Source organism: Gobius niger, assembly GCF_951799975.1.
Source record: "Gobius niger genome assembly, chromosome: 1".
NCBI classification, from domain to species: domain Eukaryota; kingdom Metazoa; phylum Chordata; class Actinopteri; order Gobiiformes; family Gobiidae; genus Gobius; species Gobius niger.
In genome coordinates this window covers 16,058,329-16,079,840 of record NC_136852.1, presented here as the reverse complement: position 1 = coordinate 16,079,840, position 21,512 = coordinate 16,058,329, and the positions used below count along the sequence as shown (strand labels likewise).

At 41.9% G+C, this 21,512-nt stretch overlaps 1 protein-coding gene across 3 annotated transcripts in view; it reads right to left on the bottom strand.

The window, feature by feature from the left end:
* dscaml1 (Down syndrome cell adhesion molecule like 1) overlaps nt 1–21,512 on the bottom strand; it is a 73,789-nt gene that overhangs the window by 48,845 nt on the left and 3,432 nt on the right. For all 3 annotated transcript variants that reach the window (XR_013792864.1, XM_079556126.1, XM_079556127.1), the window contains exons 2-3: nt 19,491–19,811; nt 14,094–14,240 (exon numbers count right to left, since the gene is read on the bottom strand). Coding sequence is in view for 2 of the 3 variants with exons in the window: in XM_079556126.1 (XP_079412252.1) it covers nt 14,094–14,240; nt 19,491–19,811 (468 nt within the window). In the remaining variant the exon portion in view is untranslated. The remainder of the gene's footprint in view (nt 1–14,093; nt 14,241–19,490; nt 19,812–21,512) is intronic.

Here is a 21,512-nt window from a genome sequence, read left to right as displayed (position 1 = left end):
AGACATGCTTTTCAATACCTCATATACGTCAACTTGGCTCCCTTCAGGTAAATTTAAAGTGACCCTTAATTCCATGCTGCAAAGAATAAAATAAAAGCATCAATCAGTGTCAAACAGCTTATCAATAAGAGCACATTCGATATCACTGGCAAGTTTGTTTATGCTTATAGTGACGTAAAAGCATATAACCTGGAAGTGTGGTTTTATTGCCCAGCGCTTTACATCATTCAGTAAAATTGCAAACAAAATCATAGAGAATCTGTTTCTACACTCACGGCTAGTTGATTTGGATTTAGCCCAGTTGCTCTTCCTGACATACCGTACATAATCCTCTGTTTGTTTGTCATTTAAGGCTTAGGAAAATTGACTTCACTCTCTTGAAGAAGATGGATTGTTGACATCCAAGACAAGACCAAAATGTTCCTTGGATGGTGCACATTCTTGCCACGTCAAAGGAGTCAATGGAGGAAGCTGATCAAGAGATTGGCATAAAAGGGATAAAAACATGTTTACAAAATGAAAGTCGAATTCAGCCCCATTGAGAGTAAAGACCAGGGCAGATTGTAACAAAAAGTGACCTCTTAAAGAAAAACTTAGCAACTTGTTTACCTTAATAAATCCCTCTGGGGGTTACACAAGTGTTTATGGGATGATTGGGGGGTCTTTCATCTCCCCCTGGTGTGTCTGGCCAGAAAACCACAATTGCAACTTTATCTGCTCCGGGTCGGAGGCGCAATACACACTAATAGAATCACAAAGAAGAAGCTAACAGGCTAACGGGCAAAGCTAACTGCGGGCTAGCGCCACTTAAACAGTATTTACAGCCAAGTTTGAGGGAGAAAAAGGATCTCCATTGTGCGATTGGATGTACAATATCCCTCTGTCCCTTTGTCTTTTCTGTCAGCGTAGTATTTACTCTCACGGACAATTAATGAATAAAAAATACGCAACATGCTGTGACACCTGCAGTGGCGCTTATGGCCTCTAGGGGCACGAGTTACTTTGTTCTGCTTTAAGTTTATACACTGATGTATTAAGTGTATGAGTGAAAAGGCGCTCCTGATTTGGACTGTATTATCTTTAAGGCAGGATGGTAAAGATGAATAATAAAGCAGGAGTGGAAAAGGGCTTAAGGGCAGGGTTCGGGTGCGATGCCTTTATATGAAGTGACTGCACAACATTGCAGAACACTTTCGTCTGCCCGGAGCAGGTTAAGAGTTAAGGACAGTGGAGTCAGTCATGTCAGAGCTAAACAGCATCAACGTCTGGCCGGGTCTCGGTGAGTGACAATGATACAAGGGGCGCACACACACACACACACACACACACACACACACACACACACACACACACACACACACACACACGCACACACACACACACACACACACAGGTGCCCATCGGCCCAATGACCAAGCAGCTGTTTCGGTGACAAACGCCATACACGCCACTTCACTTCGGATATAAAGCTTCGCCGCGCCCTGAAACGCACGGGCCGCTGTGACATCCAGTCGCCGGGCCTAACGCTGACACACTCTAACGCTTTTTATGATGTCAGCTCACATTTAGCAGAGGCAACCTTTGGCAAGCAGTAAAACATCCTCTCCCGATACGCACTGTAGACTGTAAAAAAGACACTTATTTTTGTATTACAACTGAATATACTGCACCTTCAACATGGACTTATCTGAATAACAAGCCGATTATTAATATTATTCAAACTCGAATTTTCACAGCTTTCCACAACGTTATTATGTTATAATCTATAATAAAGAGTTGTTTTGAGTCATTCCTCGGGCCACCCAATTTGTCTATGGCCTCTCCCACTATCCTACGTAAACAGGAAGAACTGTCCTTACATCTGGCCCAGCTCTCCACGCACAGGATCTTTTTGTAGACTAATGTTGCTTCTTCAAACAAATGAATCCAGGTCACTATTTATAGTTTATGTCCCTTCAAAAAAAATAATTCCTTCTTAAGCCCCTGTTTTCATTTTATCATCTTCAATCATCCAGACTTAGCCGAGCAACTTTGTGCTTTGGCTATTTTGATGCAGTGACACACAAAACACGATAGAGAAATACAGGGTTAGTTTAAGGTGACATTTGATGCAGTTTGTAACTAGAAACCCATGAGTGAACAAGGCCTCTGTTGCCTGGAAGTTGGACTAAAGACAACATTCATATAGCTGCCATAGTATAATCAAACTGCCACCCATTGTCTCTAGCTGCTACACCTGTGCGGCGTTTAGATTTGGCACAAGGTTCAGCTTAAATAATGCACCATTGTTCTGGATTTGTGCGCAGCTAATGTGTGAAAGTGGGTGAACAGGAATGGCATGATTTTACGGACACGGCTATATGTTATGTGTGAGTGAGTGTTTGTGTGTGTGTGTGTGTGTGTGTGTGTGTGTGTGTGTGTGTGTGTGTGCGTGCGTGCGTGCGTGCGTGCGTGCGTGCGTGCGTGCGTGCGTGCGTGCGTGTGTGTGTGTGTGTGTGTGTGTGCGTGTGTGTGTGTGTGTGTGTGTGGGGAGGCACACACACACACTCAATAACAGCTGACACTGAGCTGCCCTCTGCTCTTGCTCACACAAAGGACTATGATTATATTACTGTTTGACTGGCCGTCCCTCCCTCCCCTCCACCCCACTGCCATACCCTATACTACCAGGCCCCGTGCGCTCAATGGCCAAGATAATTACCACTACTGTATACCACACACACGCAGAGGGTGCCACGTGCTTTGCCAGCTTCCCCATCTGCTGCCCCACGCTCCCACGTTTGTTTCTCTCTTTATTTCATCACTCTTTTCAATGTTTTTGTTTTCCTGTGGCATTCACTGGATGGCCTGGACATGTTAAAACAGTGTTATAAAATGTCAGAACACTAATGTAATTGTTTGAGTTCAACAATGGGGTAATATGGGGTAGTAGATTCCAGGTACATACAAGCATATTAACAATCAAAAATGCCCGGGTGTATTGCCAAGAAACTGCCAGTACAATGTCTCTTGGCAATATTGTGTCAATAAAAATATATATATACGAGAAAAATCATATATCTTAATTTACCAGTCAATCTACTCTCACCTATTGTCACAAGATTTTGGGCATGACCGAAAGGACAAGATACTGGGTACAAGGTGTCAAAATGAGTTTTCTCCGCAATGTGGCTGGGCGCACCCTTAGGGAGAGGTGCTCAGGAGCTCCTCTCTCTACAGCTTTGCTTTGTGATGAGCTGAGTCACCAGGGAAGAGCCGCTACTTTTCCACATCAAAAGGAGCCAGCTGAGGTGGTTTGGGCATCAGTACCGGACACCTTCATGGGAAGGTGTCTCAGGCAAGTCCCATTGGGAGGAGGCCCTGGGGAAGACCTAGGACACACTGGAGAGAGGCCTAAGAACGCCTTGGAGTCTTCCCAGAAAAGCTGGAAGAAGTGTAAGTGGAGTGGGAAGTCCTCCCATCTCTGCTCAGACTGCAGCCTCATGAGCCAGGAAAAAGTGGAAGAAGAAGAAGATGGATGGATATACTGTAAATTCTATTGCAATATATGTCAGTGGAAATACGAGAACAAAATAAAAGTCAAAAGCAGTAAATCAGTCACTGTCACTCTAAGACATGTTCTGGCAGATCAACAGCTTGCACACAGTGTATTGCTCCGTAATATCCTAGAATAATTCTAGACCACATTGGGCACACTAGCAGTTTAAGTAGTAGCATTGCTGCAACTTAAATCACATGACGTTATTAAAATATTGCAATACATCAAATACCAATAAACTGCAGTATTTTGTGTGCACTCTGTATTGCATCCCATAATCGCTGTCATTAAAGGCTCATTTGCCACCAAAGTTCTCCGAAGGAACCAAAGGATGCACAACTTCAGAACTGAACTAAAACAAGTGTGTGTGGCCATGCTCCAGTGTCCCCTTTTCCTATTCTACTCCTGCATTTAAAGTTTAATGTGATTTCCCGCTCAAGTACTCAGGGAAACTCCTCACAAATGGCTTTGGTTGCAGAAACAGCAGTGTGGCCTTATGTGTGTGACTGTGCTGTCATGGCGACAGGTTTAAGGTGAGGGCGGGGTCACAACACCATGTCACTGTGGTGTTTACATGGTCTAGCACCACACAGACACATGTAACCATTACTACTACTACTGCCTCTATACTGCTGTCTATCCAGTGAGTACAGAAAGTGTGTACACTGTTTACCTTGGCAGTGTGAACTGGGAATAAGGGTTTGTGGCTCTATGGAAAGTATTAGTCGCAGAGTTTTTACAGATGAATTATGTTTCTTTACCGTTATCAATGCAATATATGATCAAGACAAAAAAAGACAAAAAACAGGTGACACCTTTTAAGAATTTGTAGTTCTAGCCTGGGAGCTTATGTGAACCCCAGTGGCCTGGTGCCCGAGACAACTTGGAAGTGGCACACACAAACACACATAAGTACAAAGGCAGTAGTGGTGTGGACAGTGGCAGCTAAAGAAAAGAGTGAGAGGAAAGAAGAGTGCCTCCCTTAGCACCTGCCATGTGGCTTTAGCCATCTGTTGGCAGAGTCTAAATTAATTAGCTCTACTCATTACTATTTTGCAAGAGGCTTGCAGTCGGAAAAAAACAGACACCAGCCTCTTATAAATTGTATCCTTTTTTGAGATTAGCATTCAACTAACCAGCAAACTATGATGTGGATACAATCAATTGTTTTTTCATTATTATTTATAATGTTCATATGTGCTGTGCTATATTAATCCAATAAAATTGATTCTGTGCACCATTTCTGCCTTCCTTAGATTGATTTATCTGACAGTGGAATTATAGAATTCACCTTTTTTGTGTTTGTATTGTTTATTTATAAATAGGGATTAAACTGTGCACAGCTCCACACCTCAGCCTCTCTGTCTTTTCACCCTGACTTCTGCTACTCTCCCCTGTCATCCTCAGGAGTGCTCAGTGCCACAGACGACAGATGGGTCTCAACATCTTCCACTGAACGACAGAGAGAGAATAGAGTAAGGCTGCATTCATTATTTACATCACTTGGTATTGGAATATTAATGCTAAAAGCAATCGGGCAACACTTCATTAAATTAGCTGGAGCTTTAGTGAGAGAGAGCGGGAAAGAGCTGGTGATGGGAGAATGGATAGAGTGAGAGGCAGAGACACTGGAGCACACTCTGTCAAATGGGCCCTAAAATTAGTGAAGCAAAAACACCTCCATTAAGAAAGCTTGCATCTCCCTGTCCCTCCCCTCCTCCACTCCAGCTCCTCTTTCCCTCCTGCTCTTTTAAATACCTCTTTCCCTCTCTTACACAGAAAAAAAATCAGTGCTTTGCCCACAAGTGCCCGCGCCAAACCTCTTGGAGAAATGTGCATTTCTGTGCTGTCCCTCTTAAGTGCCTGTTCAAAATTTAAACATGCTTATGGTGGCAGAATGTGTCTTTGGTCCCTGTGTGCATCTCCCCAGAGAACACTCCACTGTCTTCCACTATTTCTGTCACTCGTTTTCCTCCTTCTTTTACACATTTAAATCAACTAAACGTATTATTTATTGTATCAGATTTTAAAATCCTCCTTCCACATTGTTCCTGCCAGTGATGCATGTTATAATACAAATGTGCAAAAATCAAAACGCACATCCACATGAATAACGCACAGCTCGGCATGCATTCATAAATGCTCAAACTCATGCACAGGCAGCGAGAGTGGCACAGTGGTTTTCTCCTGCACGGCAACACATTGCGTATATACAGAGCCACTCTTCCTATTAGTGGAACGCCGCTACGCACTGTTGACTTCTGGAGAGAAAAACATACATTCATGTTCATTGCTAATCAGATGATGCCACAATTCCCAACTCATCCACCTTCACAAGCATTTTACTGTTTTAAACTACAACAAACTAGGGCATGTTTTTATCTGTAAAACCAATGTGCATCAATACAACTCTGTAGCTCGCAAGAGTAAGCTAATTTAACACAAGATCACACAAGAAAAACCCTTTATTATTAAACACCCACTTTTTTTATAGAAATATGTTGTATCTACTATATTGTGAGTGTTACAAATGTTAGCATTCAATGCACAAACATACAGTAGTATCCTATTTACCAAACATAAAACTCCATGTAGCAAACCCACACTGAACTAAACAGTCCAGATTCCAGTACACTTTTTCAACAGCTCAGTTATCATTTTACGAAATGAAGAATACTTCCTCACAACACAACAAAAAAGTAATAAGGCCATCTTGCTCCATCTTAGATGGTGTTAATCCGTATTGTATGATTCTTAACCAGAGCTTTGTTTCTAAAAGCAAATGGAAACCGTGGAACAATGAACACCTGTCTGTTTTCAACTCAAAAGGAATAAGCAAGGCTTTCACTTGTGTGTGATCTCTAAACGGTTTTCTGTGTCAAACAAGCACATACAGTGAAGTGTATAATATTCATCATAATGCATCCATCCACTAGCCTGGCTAACACCAGACTAAAATCACAAGTGATATTTAGTCTGGGGACCACCAATTCATTTTCTCGTAGGAGAGGTGTGGTTTACGATCGTCCATACTCGTTTATTGGGCGATACGAAAAAAAAAAAAAAAGTCTCATGCGTCTGCACGTAGCCGTGGCCAATCGTATCATCGTATGAGATGACGTATGACGTACCCGCTGTAAACTTTTGAGCTAAATTATTTAGAACAAGGTCTAAAGCTTGATCGAACAATAGCACCGCGTCTGCTGCTGTCACGTTGGATCCGTAAATAAACTTTTTTTTTTTATCCGTAAATAAACTACAAGCTTTCGAATAGCGCGTCATCGTCTTGCCGTCCCTCCTCGTTCTGTGATTGGTTCCCAAATCCACCGGAAAATTGGGCCATGGTCTCCAGGCTGTTGTGCAGTTCGAAATAATTCGAGCGCACACAGCAGCCTGGTGTTAGCCAGGTTATCCATCCACAGCATATTCAAAGAAGTACAAACAAAACAACCAATCAAAAAAAACATGTTGCACTATGCACTTAGCACAATCTTTCTCCTCAGAAATGCCAATATATCATATTTTCTGGGTTTATTCTAAGAGTACAATGTAAATGTCTAATATTAACCTGAGTTGGTAAAGCAGCACAGCAGCCATCACAATGTAATGCATTTTCAAGTATGGCTGCATCTGACACACATTGTGTTTTCAACTTAGCAGCACAGATACAGTCAACAAGGATGAATGAGCTGTAGAGCGAGCACTCAACTGTCAATCTGCGCTGTACACAAGAGCTTTGTCCATGAGAGTGGGTGGGTGAGCCCTGCTCCACAGAGAATGTATCAAGGCTACAATGACTTTCAACTGAAATGTATATGAGATTCAAATTACATTCGTTTTTTCCTCTATACAGAGTCTTCCCTGCTCCTCGCACCGTTCCTTTGTCTTCTGGGAGCCTTAGTCAGCTAAGCTCAGATGTAAAAAGATTTTCCTCTCTCTCCCAGGCTCTCTTCCTCCACACACACAAAGACGAGCAGAAACACAACCACATTCTTAGTCATAGCAAAGTTGGATACAAAAAGTAGAAAAATGCATGCGGTACATAAAAATACTACTACGAAATATTATTGATTCAGAAATAATGATTTGAGGACAAGTATGGCAAGATGATATTAGATTCTATTTCTCCTGTATCCAAACATATTGTTTGTTTGATCTGATGTTAATGTAGCAGACTGTAGACTGTCTACCATCTAAATCTGCACTAGCAATGATAACAATAAGCTACTATTTTAGCCACAGCCGCCATGGAGCAGACTACACCAACCACCCATTCTTTCACCACATTTATGCAAAGGCAGCGGGTGAAGTGTCTTGCCCAAGGACACAACAACAGTCTGTACCTGCCTTTTAACCCTCTCATTATAAGGCATCCCGCTTTACTAATCCACTGTTGCTGAGACTTCAAAATGGCTCTCAAAAAGACAGCCAGGGGTCATTCCTTGACCTGTACCTGTTTGTATTGTGCCATCCACATCAGTCAGTTATTTATGTCTAGATTATAAAAGTAAGTAAAATAGAAATAAGAAAATAAAAGATGTGAAAGATGATGCCCACTGTCCACGGTAGACAGTTGTTGTGTACTGCAGCACAAGCATGATTTGTTAAATAAAGAGACTAGAAGTGAGTCATTAGCCTAGCGAGGGTTGAAAAAGATGATTCGTTTTAGGAAATGTGTGAGCCTCAATGTTTTTAAACCCATTTCTCTAGTGAAGGAAACAAAACTTGTGTTGCCCTGGGCTTTGTAAAACAATAGCACTGCACACAAACAAAAAATACACAATGATAATGGCACTTTCGAAACGGCAATAGCTGACATATAGAAAGTAAGAGCAGAAGAAGAAAGGGAGGTGAGGAAGGCCCACTGAAAACAGACAAAATTGAAGCAAAAATAACGATGCAAAACAAGGGCGGTCAGGTGGGCTAGATAAGCATTTGAGAGGAATAAATGTCAAGTTAAGCAGCAAGAGGCCCACACAAGAGTAAGAGAGGAGCCCAATCTGTTAATGGTGCTGGCAAACCATGAAATTACTCAAATTCAGTCTTATTAGGAGTCAAGGCCATTACTCAAGATCAAGATAAAGTCTGAGAACTGAAAGACTGTCATCAAGTTTAAATCACAAAAACATTTAGTGGTGAATAGTGGAATATATTTCATTTCAAAGCAGCTATAGAAGAGGGAATACGACGGTACAGGCACTATCAAACTTCCCTCTCAGTTTAAAGCTTCACCAACTGTCACCTTTTTTTGTGTTTTTGGTGTAATACATTTGATCAACGTTGATTCAAATCAAGGCTAAATCTATGTCCGATCGCAATTATTGACAATGGACCCTTTTGTCGACAGGTCTACAGTTTCCTGTGGCAGTAACAGTTCATTATTACAGAGTCGAGTCTGGAAGTAAAACTATTCTGTAAAACGTTACTCGAGTGGTATAAGCTGAGGTACGTTTTGAACATCTATCCCCCTTAACTGTTTAAATGAAAAGCCATTTTTATTTGTTTGTTATATTGAAACATCTTGAGATCAATAAATGGGAGTATCATTTTTATTTTGCTTTTTTTTTCAACATATAAAACCCCCCAAAAAAAGGTATTCGATGGCGGTAATGACGAGATGGATAGGTAATATGTTATGGTAAACAAATACATGACTGCAATTAAGACTTTATCGTTATCCGTATCTATGGAGTGCATTTGCATCTATGCCTTTCTTACTGCTCCGCTCCACCATTTTGTTTCTTCTCCCTTCGCCCCGGTACCCCTGCACCTCCCGTTTCCCTCTCACTCCGTCCTACTCGAGCACATCTTCAGGTCATGGGTCATTAAGTCAGCTCCAGAGGGGATATGTTGGAACAGGATATTTCTCATCTTGCCCTGCCCCCACCACATGACTATAAAACACAAACATATGCATATCACACTCGCACAGTGTTCTCATTCATTAATACGCCGCAGCGCTTAAGGATCATAGCCGTGAGTCAACCTCTGATTATGCAATGCTTTGTGAAATGTAATTCATATCATTCGACGGAGTAATTGGGAAACGGTTAATTGTGTGCTAAAAACACACTATTTACAATGAAAAAAAAAAAGGTTTCTTTCAATAACAGATTATAAGCACAGGATAGTATAATCTTCTCTGCTTTGAACTGCCAAAAACGTACAAAATGAAAAAAATTGAATGTTGGGTGGATGGCTACAAAAACATTAGTCACCAAATGATAATGAACCACCTATACATTACTCATATTGAAAGTACTCATACAAATACATTCCCTCAACAACCTTCCACGTTTCCTAAGACAAGTCACGATCCCCATTACAGTGACGGCCTCAACTAACGTCACGTTTTTCCCACTAATTAGCTCCAAAGGCTAGAGGGGGGCGGGGCGCATCACTACGAGCAAAACCGTGTTAGGAAAATCTTAATGGCTGATGAGTAACGCATTGACGCTGGTTTTCAAATTCCCCACTTGTGACTGAACTCGGCACTATGCGGTCTCAAATCTTTGCTTTGTGCGCCTCCGCGTCGTCTTTACCTAAACAGGAATCAAATGAGTGCTTGGAACAGTTCGGTAGATGCACTAAACAAATGCACTCTCACACACCTTAGCCCGTGTGCAGTTAATGAATATCTAACCAGCAGCGAGGAAAGGGAGCCATCTTCTCTGAGTAAGGCCAAATGAATTCGCCAAAGCACTATGCAAATGTTCCCTGGGCTAACGAGACTGCCTGCATGATTGGAGTGCCATTGAAATTCTCCTCGTGCACCACTCTCTCTCCCTCCCTCCCTCCTTCAATCTCCGCATCTCATCTGCCATTTCCATCTCTGCACACGTATTTATATTATCTATCCATCCTTCCCCACTATCACACCATCTTTACATTTCTGTGTGTACAAATAAGATTACTCGAAAGTTGCATCTGCGTATTCACATTGCCGCCCTCTGGTCTTGGGGACAGCGTTTGAATGCCCCACTGTCTTTGCCCCGCTTGTTTCTTTTTCTTTTTTTTTAAAATCTTTCTCACCAACACACACGCACGCGCTGGTCTCAAACAGAGCCCGTTCAGAGCCGTTCCGCACCTGTTTTCTCTGTAAAACATCCAAACATGAGAGCTGAATAAATAAAGCGACCTAACACGCTCCACTGCCAGGTTCACACAAAAAAGACACACATGGAAATACAGACCACAGCCTATAAACACGAATCAATAAGTAAACACTACCCATTTCCCCTTCACAGCCGCTGCACACCCTCAGCCCTTACCCTACGCGCTCTTCACGACCTAAAGCGTGACTAGTAGGACACATAGATTTGCTAATGGCCAGTTTCTAACATAAAAAAAGGCTCAAAGATAATGGAGGAAAAGGGGTGGGGGGAACAAAGTACTTGTGGGATGCATCTTTAATGGCAGGGCATGGGAGCTTTAGAGCTCCTAGCCCCATCCCGGTCCCTTGGGTGCTGGGGACAGCAAGAAAACAAGGCGTCTACACCTTTCTGTGTGTCCATGCACTGTCTTCTCGTCCTCAGATACCTACCATCAGTCTTCATTCTATGGCCACTTTCTATCTGCATAATTCAGTAAGTCATACTTTTTGTGGCACTTTTCCTGCCTATTCTGCCTTTTTCTTTTTTTTTGTGTCCTGATCTGTTGTTAACTTCTAAGCTTGATGGAGTGGAAGCAAAGGATGATGCTTTGTCACTTTGTCTTGAGAAAAGTGCTTCCAGAAAAAGGGACAAAATGAAGAAGAGCAGATGTACAGAGAAGTGGAGGGGGACAAGAGTGGCCTTAAAATGGAGACTGGCGCTGAGGCCGCTCTGGTGATGCGACACTTCACACACAGACACAAAGCCACAGTGTGTGAAAGAGAAAGGGGATTAAGCAACCTCGATCAATGGATGCAAAAAACCCAGATGTCACAATATGAGCTCACTCCCCGCACCTTCTTTTTCATCCGAATCAACAAATCAATGGCTCCATCAAGGAACAAATCAATAAGTCAATTCTCCTTTAGCATATTCTTGATTCATAGCTTTTTATTTGGTGAATGCAATCTGTGGTACTGACTTACCCATGCTTTTAGTCTCCCCACAAAACAACTTGCAGATAATGTAGTACAGTTGACATTATTTACAGTGTTATCAAATCGTATTATAATTAAGAATTTCAGAAAAATGAAAAGTTTTCATAAAACAGAAGTTGTGACCTGTCGTGGTCCCAACAGTGTTCTCTGTACAAATGTACATGTGCATGTCTGTGTGGCAGATCTGAGCCATGGTGATGCGCTAATAAAAATCAGGCACCAATGCATCCTCACACCTTCCTCATTCTGCACGCCAGCTCGCACCCGTTACCATGGTGACCAGATAAAACTCACACTGTTTTAAGCTCCAATTGGAGGTGGAGATGGATACTAACTAAGTGACACATATATATACACACAAGCAGGAGAAGTCTCTTCATGCACATCTGTCAACAGAGCAGCCTCGCTCACTGACAAGCAAACAAATGTTAATTTTCTAACCAACGGCAACACCAGCAAACCATCAATTAGAAGGCAAGGCATGGCAAGACAGAGACATGGGAGTTATGACAAGGGAGCAACACCCAAGATAGCCAGTCAACACAACGAGCCCCCTGTGTTTGACTATGTGCCTATCCGCCTGTCTGGCTTCAGCCCCACCACACCTCCCTCTATTACAGGCCTCAATGCAAACTCATTTGGCTGTCAAATAGTGACACAACACCCCGGCAGGGTCGCATCACAGAGAGGCCAGCTGTCAGCTAACACCATCCTGCCTCTTCATCAAAGCCCATTCAAACTAAGCTTTATTGACCAACATGGCTGTCTATATTGCATGTGTCATCCTGTCAGGCCAATCCTTGGCATAAACTGCAAAAGACAAACCACCGGCGCATCTCAAGCACTGGGGAAGGAGACAAACATGCACATGCCGCCAGGAGCTGTCTGATGGACTGACTGATGGCCTGAATGTGTTGACGGATGGATTGGTGTGTGGCAGATTTTAATAGTAGGAGGGCCACTTGAGTCTGACATGCAGGTTTGTAAAGTGGCCACAATGCTGACACAGGCCTGAAGTCTTTACTACAAAAATGAGCTATTTAACAGAAAAGATAGTTTACAACTCAAGGTCAATTTCAATTCTTGCAAGATACAAAAAACACATTTATACATGTATTTTAGGCCATGCCCCTTCTCCACTTTGTTCAATCATACATAGTATGTGCATGTTTTAATGAACAGGCCCATCAGCTGATCAATAACATACTCCCTCTGAGCCACACAGTCATGATACAGTGGCTTTTGCAAACACACACACACAGAGCATTTGCAGAGCTATCAGTCAAACAGACTGCCCTGGTTTCACCACTTTCACACTGAGGGATCTGTGACAAGAGAGAGGGGAATCCAACAGCAAGCTTTATCGATCCAGACTGGAAACCCCCCTCAGGCCACACACACATAAATACACACACTACAGCTGCGCGGGATCAATGTGTGCTCCGCTGTGAAGGACAGAGCCATACAAAGAGGTACAGCACTGATACACAGCGCTCCGCACACACAGACACACTCTCTGGCACACACACACACACACCTCTGAGTGAGATAAAAGAGGTGCTTGCTATCAGAGAGCGCGATAAGGGGCAGCGGGAGCACTACGTATCATCTGACCTGAACAGTCTAATCTGACACCCTGCAATTTGCCATTGCTCTATGGATCAAGTGTTAACACTGCGCGACACAAGCCTATACACCTACACACAAGCCAATAAATACCCATTCAAGTTGCTTAAGATTGCTATTACTCCGCAGAAAAACATCCAGCTATTCAAATAACAGAGTCCTCTGAACTGTAATACAAAAGGCGGAAAAGCGTCATTCATAACAGAGCTGTGGCTGCTCTCTTTGGGCGGCAGTGATGACCTGCAAACACATCTCTCACTCATCAGATTAGACACCCAGACAACACACACACACACACCTCCATCTTTCTGTCACTCTCTCTCTCCCACTCCCACTCACACAGCCACTAGGCCTGATTTATCCTGTAACACACAGCTATTAACCGCAATGATGTCAGACACTGAGTGCCAGAGATGTGGCAAACAAAAGCCATTTAATCAAACTTACTTAAAAAGAAAATACACTATTTCACAGCATGGCAGCACACAAAACAAGGACACTGAAAAGAGTGATTTAAATAACCTGCATGTTAGTGGAGTCACACAGCACAGAAAGAAAACATTCACTACACTACAGACAATATCATGCGAATGCAAAAGCAACTGGAGCATTAAGAAAGGCTCCCCTCACAAAACACCATTGTCCATGAGACTATTGACTCTACTGATATTAGATTATTCACGTTCCAATATGATCCACCAACTAATCAAATATAGATGGCATGGCTCCGGCTTATTCCACAATGGAGAAGCAGAACAGAACATTTCAATAAGGCAACCAGGCAAGATGAATCATTCTTCCTCGGCTCTTTAAATGTTGTGTAGTTGCTGAGTTTCTTACCTGGGACAATGGAGACGGTGTCTTTCTCCCAGGAAACAACACTGACGTACTCCTGGACGGCTGAGGGGATGAGGCACTTGAACACGGCGACATTTCCTCGCATGGAGCGCTGGTCAGCCACGCGGACTGTGTAGGGCTCCCTGAACACTGCAGAAAATGTACAATAGTACAATGTAAAAACTAGGTACAAAACAATAGAGCACAACCAAATATGTGTTTGCTATTTGTTCCTTGCAAAGATACACAAGTACAAGAGGAAAGATATCTGAATTTTTTTATATCAAAAAATGGAATGGTAGCTTATTTGCATAGCACTTTTCAAATGACACAAGTCACCCAAAGTGCTTCACACAGTGTCGGAGATTTGCTCTTCAGTCACTCCTCGCACCGTGGTGGTAAACCATGTCTGTAGCTACAGTTTCCCCTGGGGTAAACTGCAGGGTGACTGCACGCATCTGCGCCGACCACCATTCATTCATGCACACACACACACACACACACACCTCATTCATCCTTATTGTACATGTTTTAAACCGTAGGACTCGGGGGAAACCTACACAGACACAGGGTGAACATGCAAACTCCACACAGAAAGGCGCCACCGTCCCTCTCTGGGGCTAGGACTCCAGAGAAAACTTAGATTCTGAAAGCTCAAATAAATAACAATACATTTTAAACTAATTTTGTCATTAAGCATAGAATGAAAAGATACCTGAAGACACAATATAAAACATTGAGGAGCTTTGTTTATATTAAAACATTGCATTTATAGGATGAAATAAATAAATATAGTTTATTTCACACTAACAGTTGCACATTTTTTGAAAGGTTTGGCCCTGACCCAGTGCCAGTACTTAAAACAAACATTTCATTGTTGAAAAGCCACCAGCTCAGAGATTAGGCAATGACTGTAAGAAGGGCTGACTTGGAGCTTGGCTGAAGGGGATACACTGTGAGTGGCCATTGGCCTTTTAAAGAACAAGGCTCCAGATGCTATGAGACGGGAAGGAGTAGAGGGCCGCTCTTGGCTAACAGAACTGTCACAAACAGGCGCAGGGCATCAAAAACACACTCTCTGTTCATGGCATGTAGTGCACTCTACTGTGAATGGGTGCCAGAGTATATAAAGAGCCGCGATTAAGACATATAGCCTAATGATGGAAAAAAAAAACAGATTACCTTTACAGTTGTCCGGACACACTGACATTAGCTGACAAGCCGATTCCTAAACCAGTTTTGTTTTAGAAAGGGTGGGTAGTTGGCTCACAATGCCAACCATTTAATTTGCCAATACATTTAAAAACATGCACCTAATGTAAATGTATTTTTGAACAGATTGTGGCAATAATAAAGGCCTCCTTTAAAGATACATGTAAATAAATGTAAAATACACAATGCACTCTCAGGATGTTGCTTCCATTGTGGTTGCCACCTTCCCCTGCTCTTCCATTATATAATTAACACCTTGCCTGAAGGCCAGTTCCCCTTGTCATTAATAAAGCTTGATGCCACCCACCGCTGTCACTGCAATCCAACAAAACCAAGCCCATTGTCCTTGTTCAGAAGAACTGCCACCAAAAAGTCACAGAAAGTGGTGACCAAGTCCTTGTCGGAAACTTTTGTCATTAGATCGATTTTTTCTGTTTTCCAACACAGTTTTAGACAGACTTACAGCAGCAATTATGCAAGGTTTGTTAGGTAAATGTAATTGAAATCAAAATTTGATTCATTGCTTGGTTCTAATGTGAATATGGCTTTTGGGAGTTATGTGGGGTTCATCCCTTTTTTATAAAGCTACTTTGTGAACCAATTACCAGCAAAAAGGCTACGGTATATTCTCCAGAGGCACATCACTTTGGTTATCTGACACAACTGCCTTTATTGGTCAGTACGTTTTCTTATCATGACTACAACAAAGTCTTTGTTTTATTTATTTTTCTTTGAAAGAGTCTCAATGTACCTGCAGATCAATAGATCGCATTGACGGAAGAGGCTCGGCTCTTGTGGCTGAGTCAATTGTTTCAATCATTTATTAACTCCCTGACTGACCCCACTGCCACTTGTCAATAGTCGAGTAAATCCCCAAAGCCCAATGAGGTTTTCATAGAGTGTTTAAAATCAGCTTGACGGCTTGTAAAGGTTTGGTGCTATATGTCAGTCTCAACACGCTATAAGGTCACCGCTGGTTCGCTCTACCTTATATTTAAACTTATTGAAGTCTGCATATTGATCTTCTGTCATGTCATTCTTGTGTTGGATAGAAAGAGTTCAGTACGACATAGGTCTGATCCAGTACAAGGTTTGTGTTGGGCCTTTCATCCAGTAATGTGAGATAAACCTGTGTCTGTACCAGTCTTTGAGAAATAAAACAATGAGGAAAAAAGGATAAATTTGATAGGCAACAATATTCTTGCAATATTGTAATAAGCCATGACAACAATAAAAAATAAATAAATAAAAAAGAAGACCAAAATAGGACTACAATTAAAGTTATTTTTGCACATTTTTGTTTTAGGTTGTGTTAGCAAGAAAAAAACGCTAATTTATGTGATATATTGTGCCGTGTCCATGTTAAAATCTCTTAGGCACAATAAAAAAAACAATCATCTGCCCAGTCAACAAAACAACAATGATGTGGCAGGCAGCCCACAAACAAAATCCCTAAAAATCCCTAAAATCAGAGAGGATCTTTGTACAGGCCTAATGCAAAATGTGTATAATTGACACATTTCTAAACAACTGCGGTGATAGCATTGTCAAACGCCACACATTTGTCCTCTCACATATTACTGAAGTAGTGACAGGGGGGAAAAAAGAAGGAAAAAAAAGAAATATTCCTTGTAAGCTTTTTAACAGGATGCAAATGGTTGTGCAACTGATTTGAGTGTAAATTGCACTCCCCCATCGCATGTGCGGCAGAATCATTAGGATGTTACTGATGCCTGACTATATGCAGACTGGTTGCCTAGGAACGAGCTAAAACACGGGGTCTGGTGCACTGGGCGCACTGGGAGGCAAGTCCTGTATCACTGTCACTTCAATAATTAACGACAGGGAAACCAAATACTGCATTTACTTATTCATAACAGGAGCCACAAAACACAGAGAGGAACAAACATCAGAGAAAAAAAAAAAACTTCAATTAATTTTGCTTGAATCTGATAGGGGAGATACTGCAAATTGAGAAAGTCAAGGAGACCGATTTCTATAGTAACGATAAGAGCCTAAATACCACGGGGTACTAGGAGCAAGGATCTGGACACCTGTAGTTTTAGCGTGAGCAGATGCCACGCCTTTTGAGTATGCAGTTTTTACTTTCCACAGGGTTTCCAAAAATAAAATCAGACTTCCATGTCTTGAAAATGTTATTGTTTCAGTGTGGCTTGTCAGGTCAGGTGTTTCACTCCATGTATGAGGCTAAGAGTTCATGACAATGACAAAAAGGACTCCAATTAAATCATAATTATTCAAACAATCATTCAGATACAGACTATTTATCCACTAAATGCATCTGATCAGAGCAGCCTCATGAAAAACATGAAAACAGTGGGGCTCACTCATAAATAATTAAATAAAAAGCCTGATTCATTGACTGAAAGGTTTGTTGTATACATGTAGTTTATTAATAATAATAATAATAATAATAATAATAATAATAATAATAATAATAATAATAATAATAATAATAATAATAATAATAATAATAATAATAATAATAATAATAATAATAATAATAATAATTAACTCAAAGTTTGAAGCTGGTAAAAAATGCCAAAACCCAGAAAAACAGCCGGCTTAATGTCTTTTAAAATTGTAGAGCCATCCAGAAAGGTGCTGCTGCTATTACTGGACCATAATCAGCATGCATGGAAAAGGGTGAGAAAGAGGGGGAGGACTGAGAGATGTAAAGATGTGAAGAGAAGGGAGAAGCAGACGAAAGGCAGGAGGGATGGGGGAGGGGCTTCATTTTGGGGGAGCCACACTGCGCGCTGTCAGCTGTCATCATTCGCCCGCACCACCTGAGACGGGGCATGCCACACCCTAGCGCTCACGCCTCTGTCGCCCATGGCAACGGCGGGGCTGTGTGGGACTGTGGGGTAATGAGGTGCACACACATGCGTGAGTCAGGCGTGCTTATGGAGCTGTGGAGTTGTGGTTGCCTCAGCATTTAATTGATTAATTGTTGTAATTATTTGAGGAGAGAAGGTCATCCCAGCATTGAGGCCGGCTAGAAGGTCACTCTGATGCTGGAGGGGCTGTCCTCCACTGGGAACCACGCTGGCCAGATGGGTGCGATTGTAAAAGTGTTGGTGCAAATAAAATCAAAATAACTTAAAATACCTTCTCTCTTATGAAACACAAGATGAGGTTAGGATCTCACTGGGACAGTAAAAATGTCCATCCGCAGCAACATGACCCAAACAACTACTTTTTTCATCATTTTCTGCACATCTTTCCATGTCTGTAGCTGACTCTCCAAAATGTTTCCTGCCAAACACTCTGACAAAGAGCTGGCAACTAAACACAAAGAGCAAGCCTGACTAAAATGGTTGTGTGTAAGTGTGTGTAACTGTGTGTAAGTGTGCGTGTGGTTAGGGGACTTTCCAGTCCATGGACAGATGGAGAGACTGGGAGACAGGAGGCTTGCTGGCATGAGCTGTGAACAGGCTGGTGTGCATAGTGAGCTTGTTTGTGTGTAGATATACGTCTCTGTGTCAATACCACACTATGGATACATTCATTTACATATGAACACTCAAATAGGTGACTGTGAGGTGTATATGTGAGTATTTAGTGTCTAAAACATCTCAGAAAGGACAATGTCACAACTTTACAGTTTTGACCTTGGGAGGAATGCAGGTCACTCAAATGTCCTACTGCGAGTGACAACGAGATCCTCCACTGGAGGAAAGCTTTAGGAGTGTGATGCTGCCCCTGAGAGCATTTTTAAACCAAAGTTACAATTGCTCCAATATCAGTAGAATTATATGATGCGTCTGACCACCAAAAATGTAATAAATAAATAAATTGATATTACGATCATAGTTGGCAACCATATTTATTATCTACATTAGTTGTATACTGATTCGCATGGCCCCTTTTTAATGTGAAATACTCCAATACATTCTACATAAAACTCTCAACATTAGCAATTTAATTTTCTTATTTAGTGAGTTTTTTGGCACTTTATCAATTTAACAATTATCAGTTGCAAAAGGTGCTTGGGGGCTGCAAATTAGCCTGTGGCTAGAAGCTTTATGTACATTTCATTGATCTCCCAGTTGGTGGAAATGTTTTCTTGTACAGTCACTGCCAAATATATACAATATAAATACAAGGGAAATAAATAATCAAATCAGAGCCCCATCCACTCACAAAGGGTATCTGGTTTCTCACCTGCTTTGACGTGGATGCTGGGGCTGCGGATCTTGCCTGCCTGGTTCTCAGCAGTGCAGAAGTACTCGTTGTCGTGAATAATGCTGTTATAGGCAGAGGGGGAGAAGGAGTAGAGCTGGAGGGTGCCGTTGGCATGCACATGGCGGATATGGGGTACGTCGTAAATGTCGTCTCCGGCAGCCAGGTACCAACGCAGGACGGCATGGGGGGCGCCGCCCGCAGGGCAGGGCAGGGACACCCCCACCGAGCTGGAGAAGGTCACCCGCTGCAGGGAGGCGTTCACAAAGTACAGTCGCGTAGAAACAACATCCTCACTCTTGACTGTTGATAAAAGACAGAAAACAGGATTTAGTTTGGTGAAAGGTGTCAGTTCAATACCTGAATGTCAAATACATAAAGACTCCGATTATCGCTGATACAATATGTTTGAGTTCCTCACATCAGGGGAACAGCTGAACCTACTGTACTCCTGTGTTACTCTATATAAAAAACTTTGCAGTGGCAGCTATCCATCTTATTACATGTGCATTAACACAATCTGACTAATCAAATATGTGTCCAGGGAGCCCTTCACTACTGTGCACCCTCAGTAGGAGGAAGGGAGGGTCACGTGTCTCAATAAAATACACATCTCTCTTATTCTGTTCATAACAACGTGTTTAAACAGAGGCCTTGGTCGGAATACATTTATGCTTTTTATGTGGTTTTTGACCCACTTAATCAAGTCCTTTTAATATTTGTCACAGATTAAGTGTCAGAGATGGGAACATCGTCATAATTGCAGGATCTCTATCCTCTCTGGTCCCCTTTAGAGCAGCACATTAGGGAACAGTGGGCTTGTGCATGTGTTCACTGGGGTTAAGAAGGCATGGGGGATGTAGAGGAGTATTAAGAAGTGCTGAGCTCAGCTTGGCTAAGGGCCAAGGGAAGACACTGTGCCCTGAGCCACAGAAAATTCTTTTCAGACAATGGTACTTAATTAATCCCTTTTTCTGGATTATGTCAACAAAGCCTGAATTAGCCCTATCTCTTTAATGCTCATGTACTGGGGAAGAGGGCTTGTCAGCAAGCACAAATTAATTAAGGTTTCACCGACAACATTAGACGTCACATCACCGACCCTCAAATGAAAATAATAAAATCATAAAAAATTATATAAGGCCAGTGTTGGGATGGCTGTATTACTGTAACATTTTGAAGTGGCAGTTCAGTTTCTTTGAACAAAACATTTATGTAACCTTTGTTTCAATTGTGTGTCACCAGTGCATTCATATAAACTGATCATTATTAGTGAGAGACATTCTCTTGAATAGTCAATGAGCTTGTATGCCAAACCCACAGAGTTAAACTCACATAATCTCCTTTTACATTTAACAGAAAACTGTAATCACTGTGCTGTGTGTAGCCAATTACTAACTTCATTTCTTATGCTTATCTGGGAAAGAGAGCAAGAAGCCTGTCTCAGGACGGGGCAGGTGCTGTGAGATCAGAAGGTAAAGAGCAGTTGGTATTAAATGACAGGTTGCGCTCTTGTCTATAGCCTATAGTCTATAGTTGAATGATAAATTGTTGGCACAGTACAATCCTACAAGCAAAACTGGAGCAGATCCTCAGTGTTCAAAAAACTAAATTCAGGTCAAGTTCAATCCATTCTATTATTTAAATCTGTGTCAATCATGTAGCAGCACGTCTGAAGGATTTGCACTTTCAGCACCATGGAGAGCACCATAACATGTTCCAGAGAGAAGAGCAGACCACCATTACTAAACACACAATATCAGAACAAACATTGTATTTATTTATTTTTGCGTCAAACAAATAACAAAGTTGCTCTAGGACCAAATTGATTTTGTTGTACTGTACTGTTACTTCTTACTCAATCTGACCATAATTAGGCATATAAGCAAACAGTATACGGACACTAACGGTCCACCACCGTCAAAGCAACATAAAGGATATTTACTTTTACCCAAAGCACAAACACATTACTCCATTTATCAAAATACCAAAGCTAGAATTCTA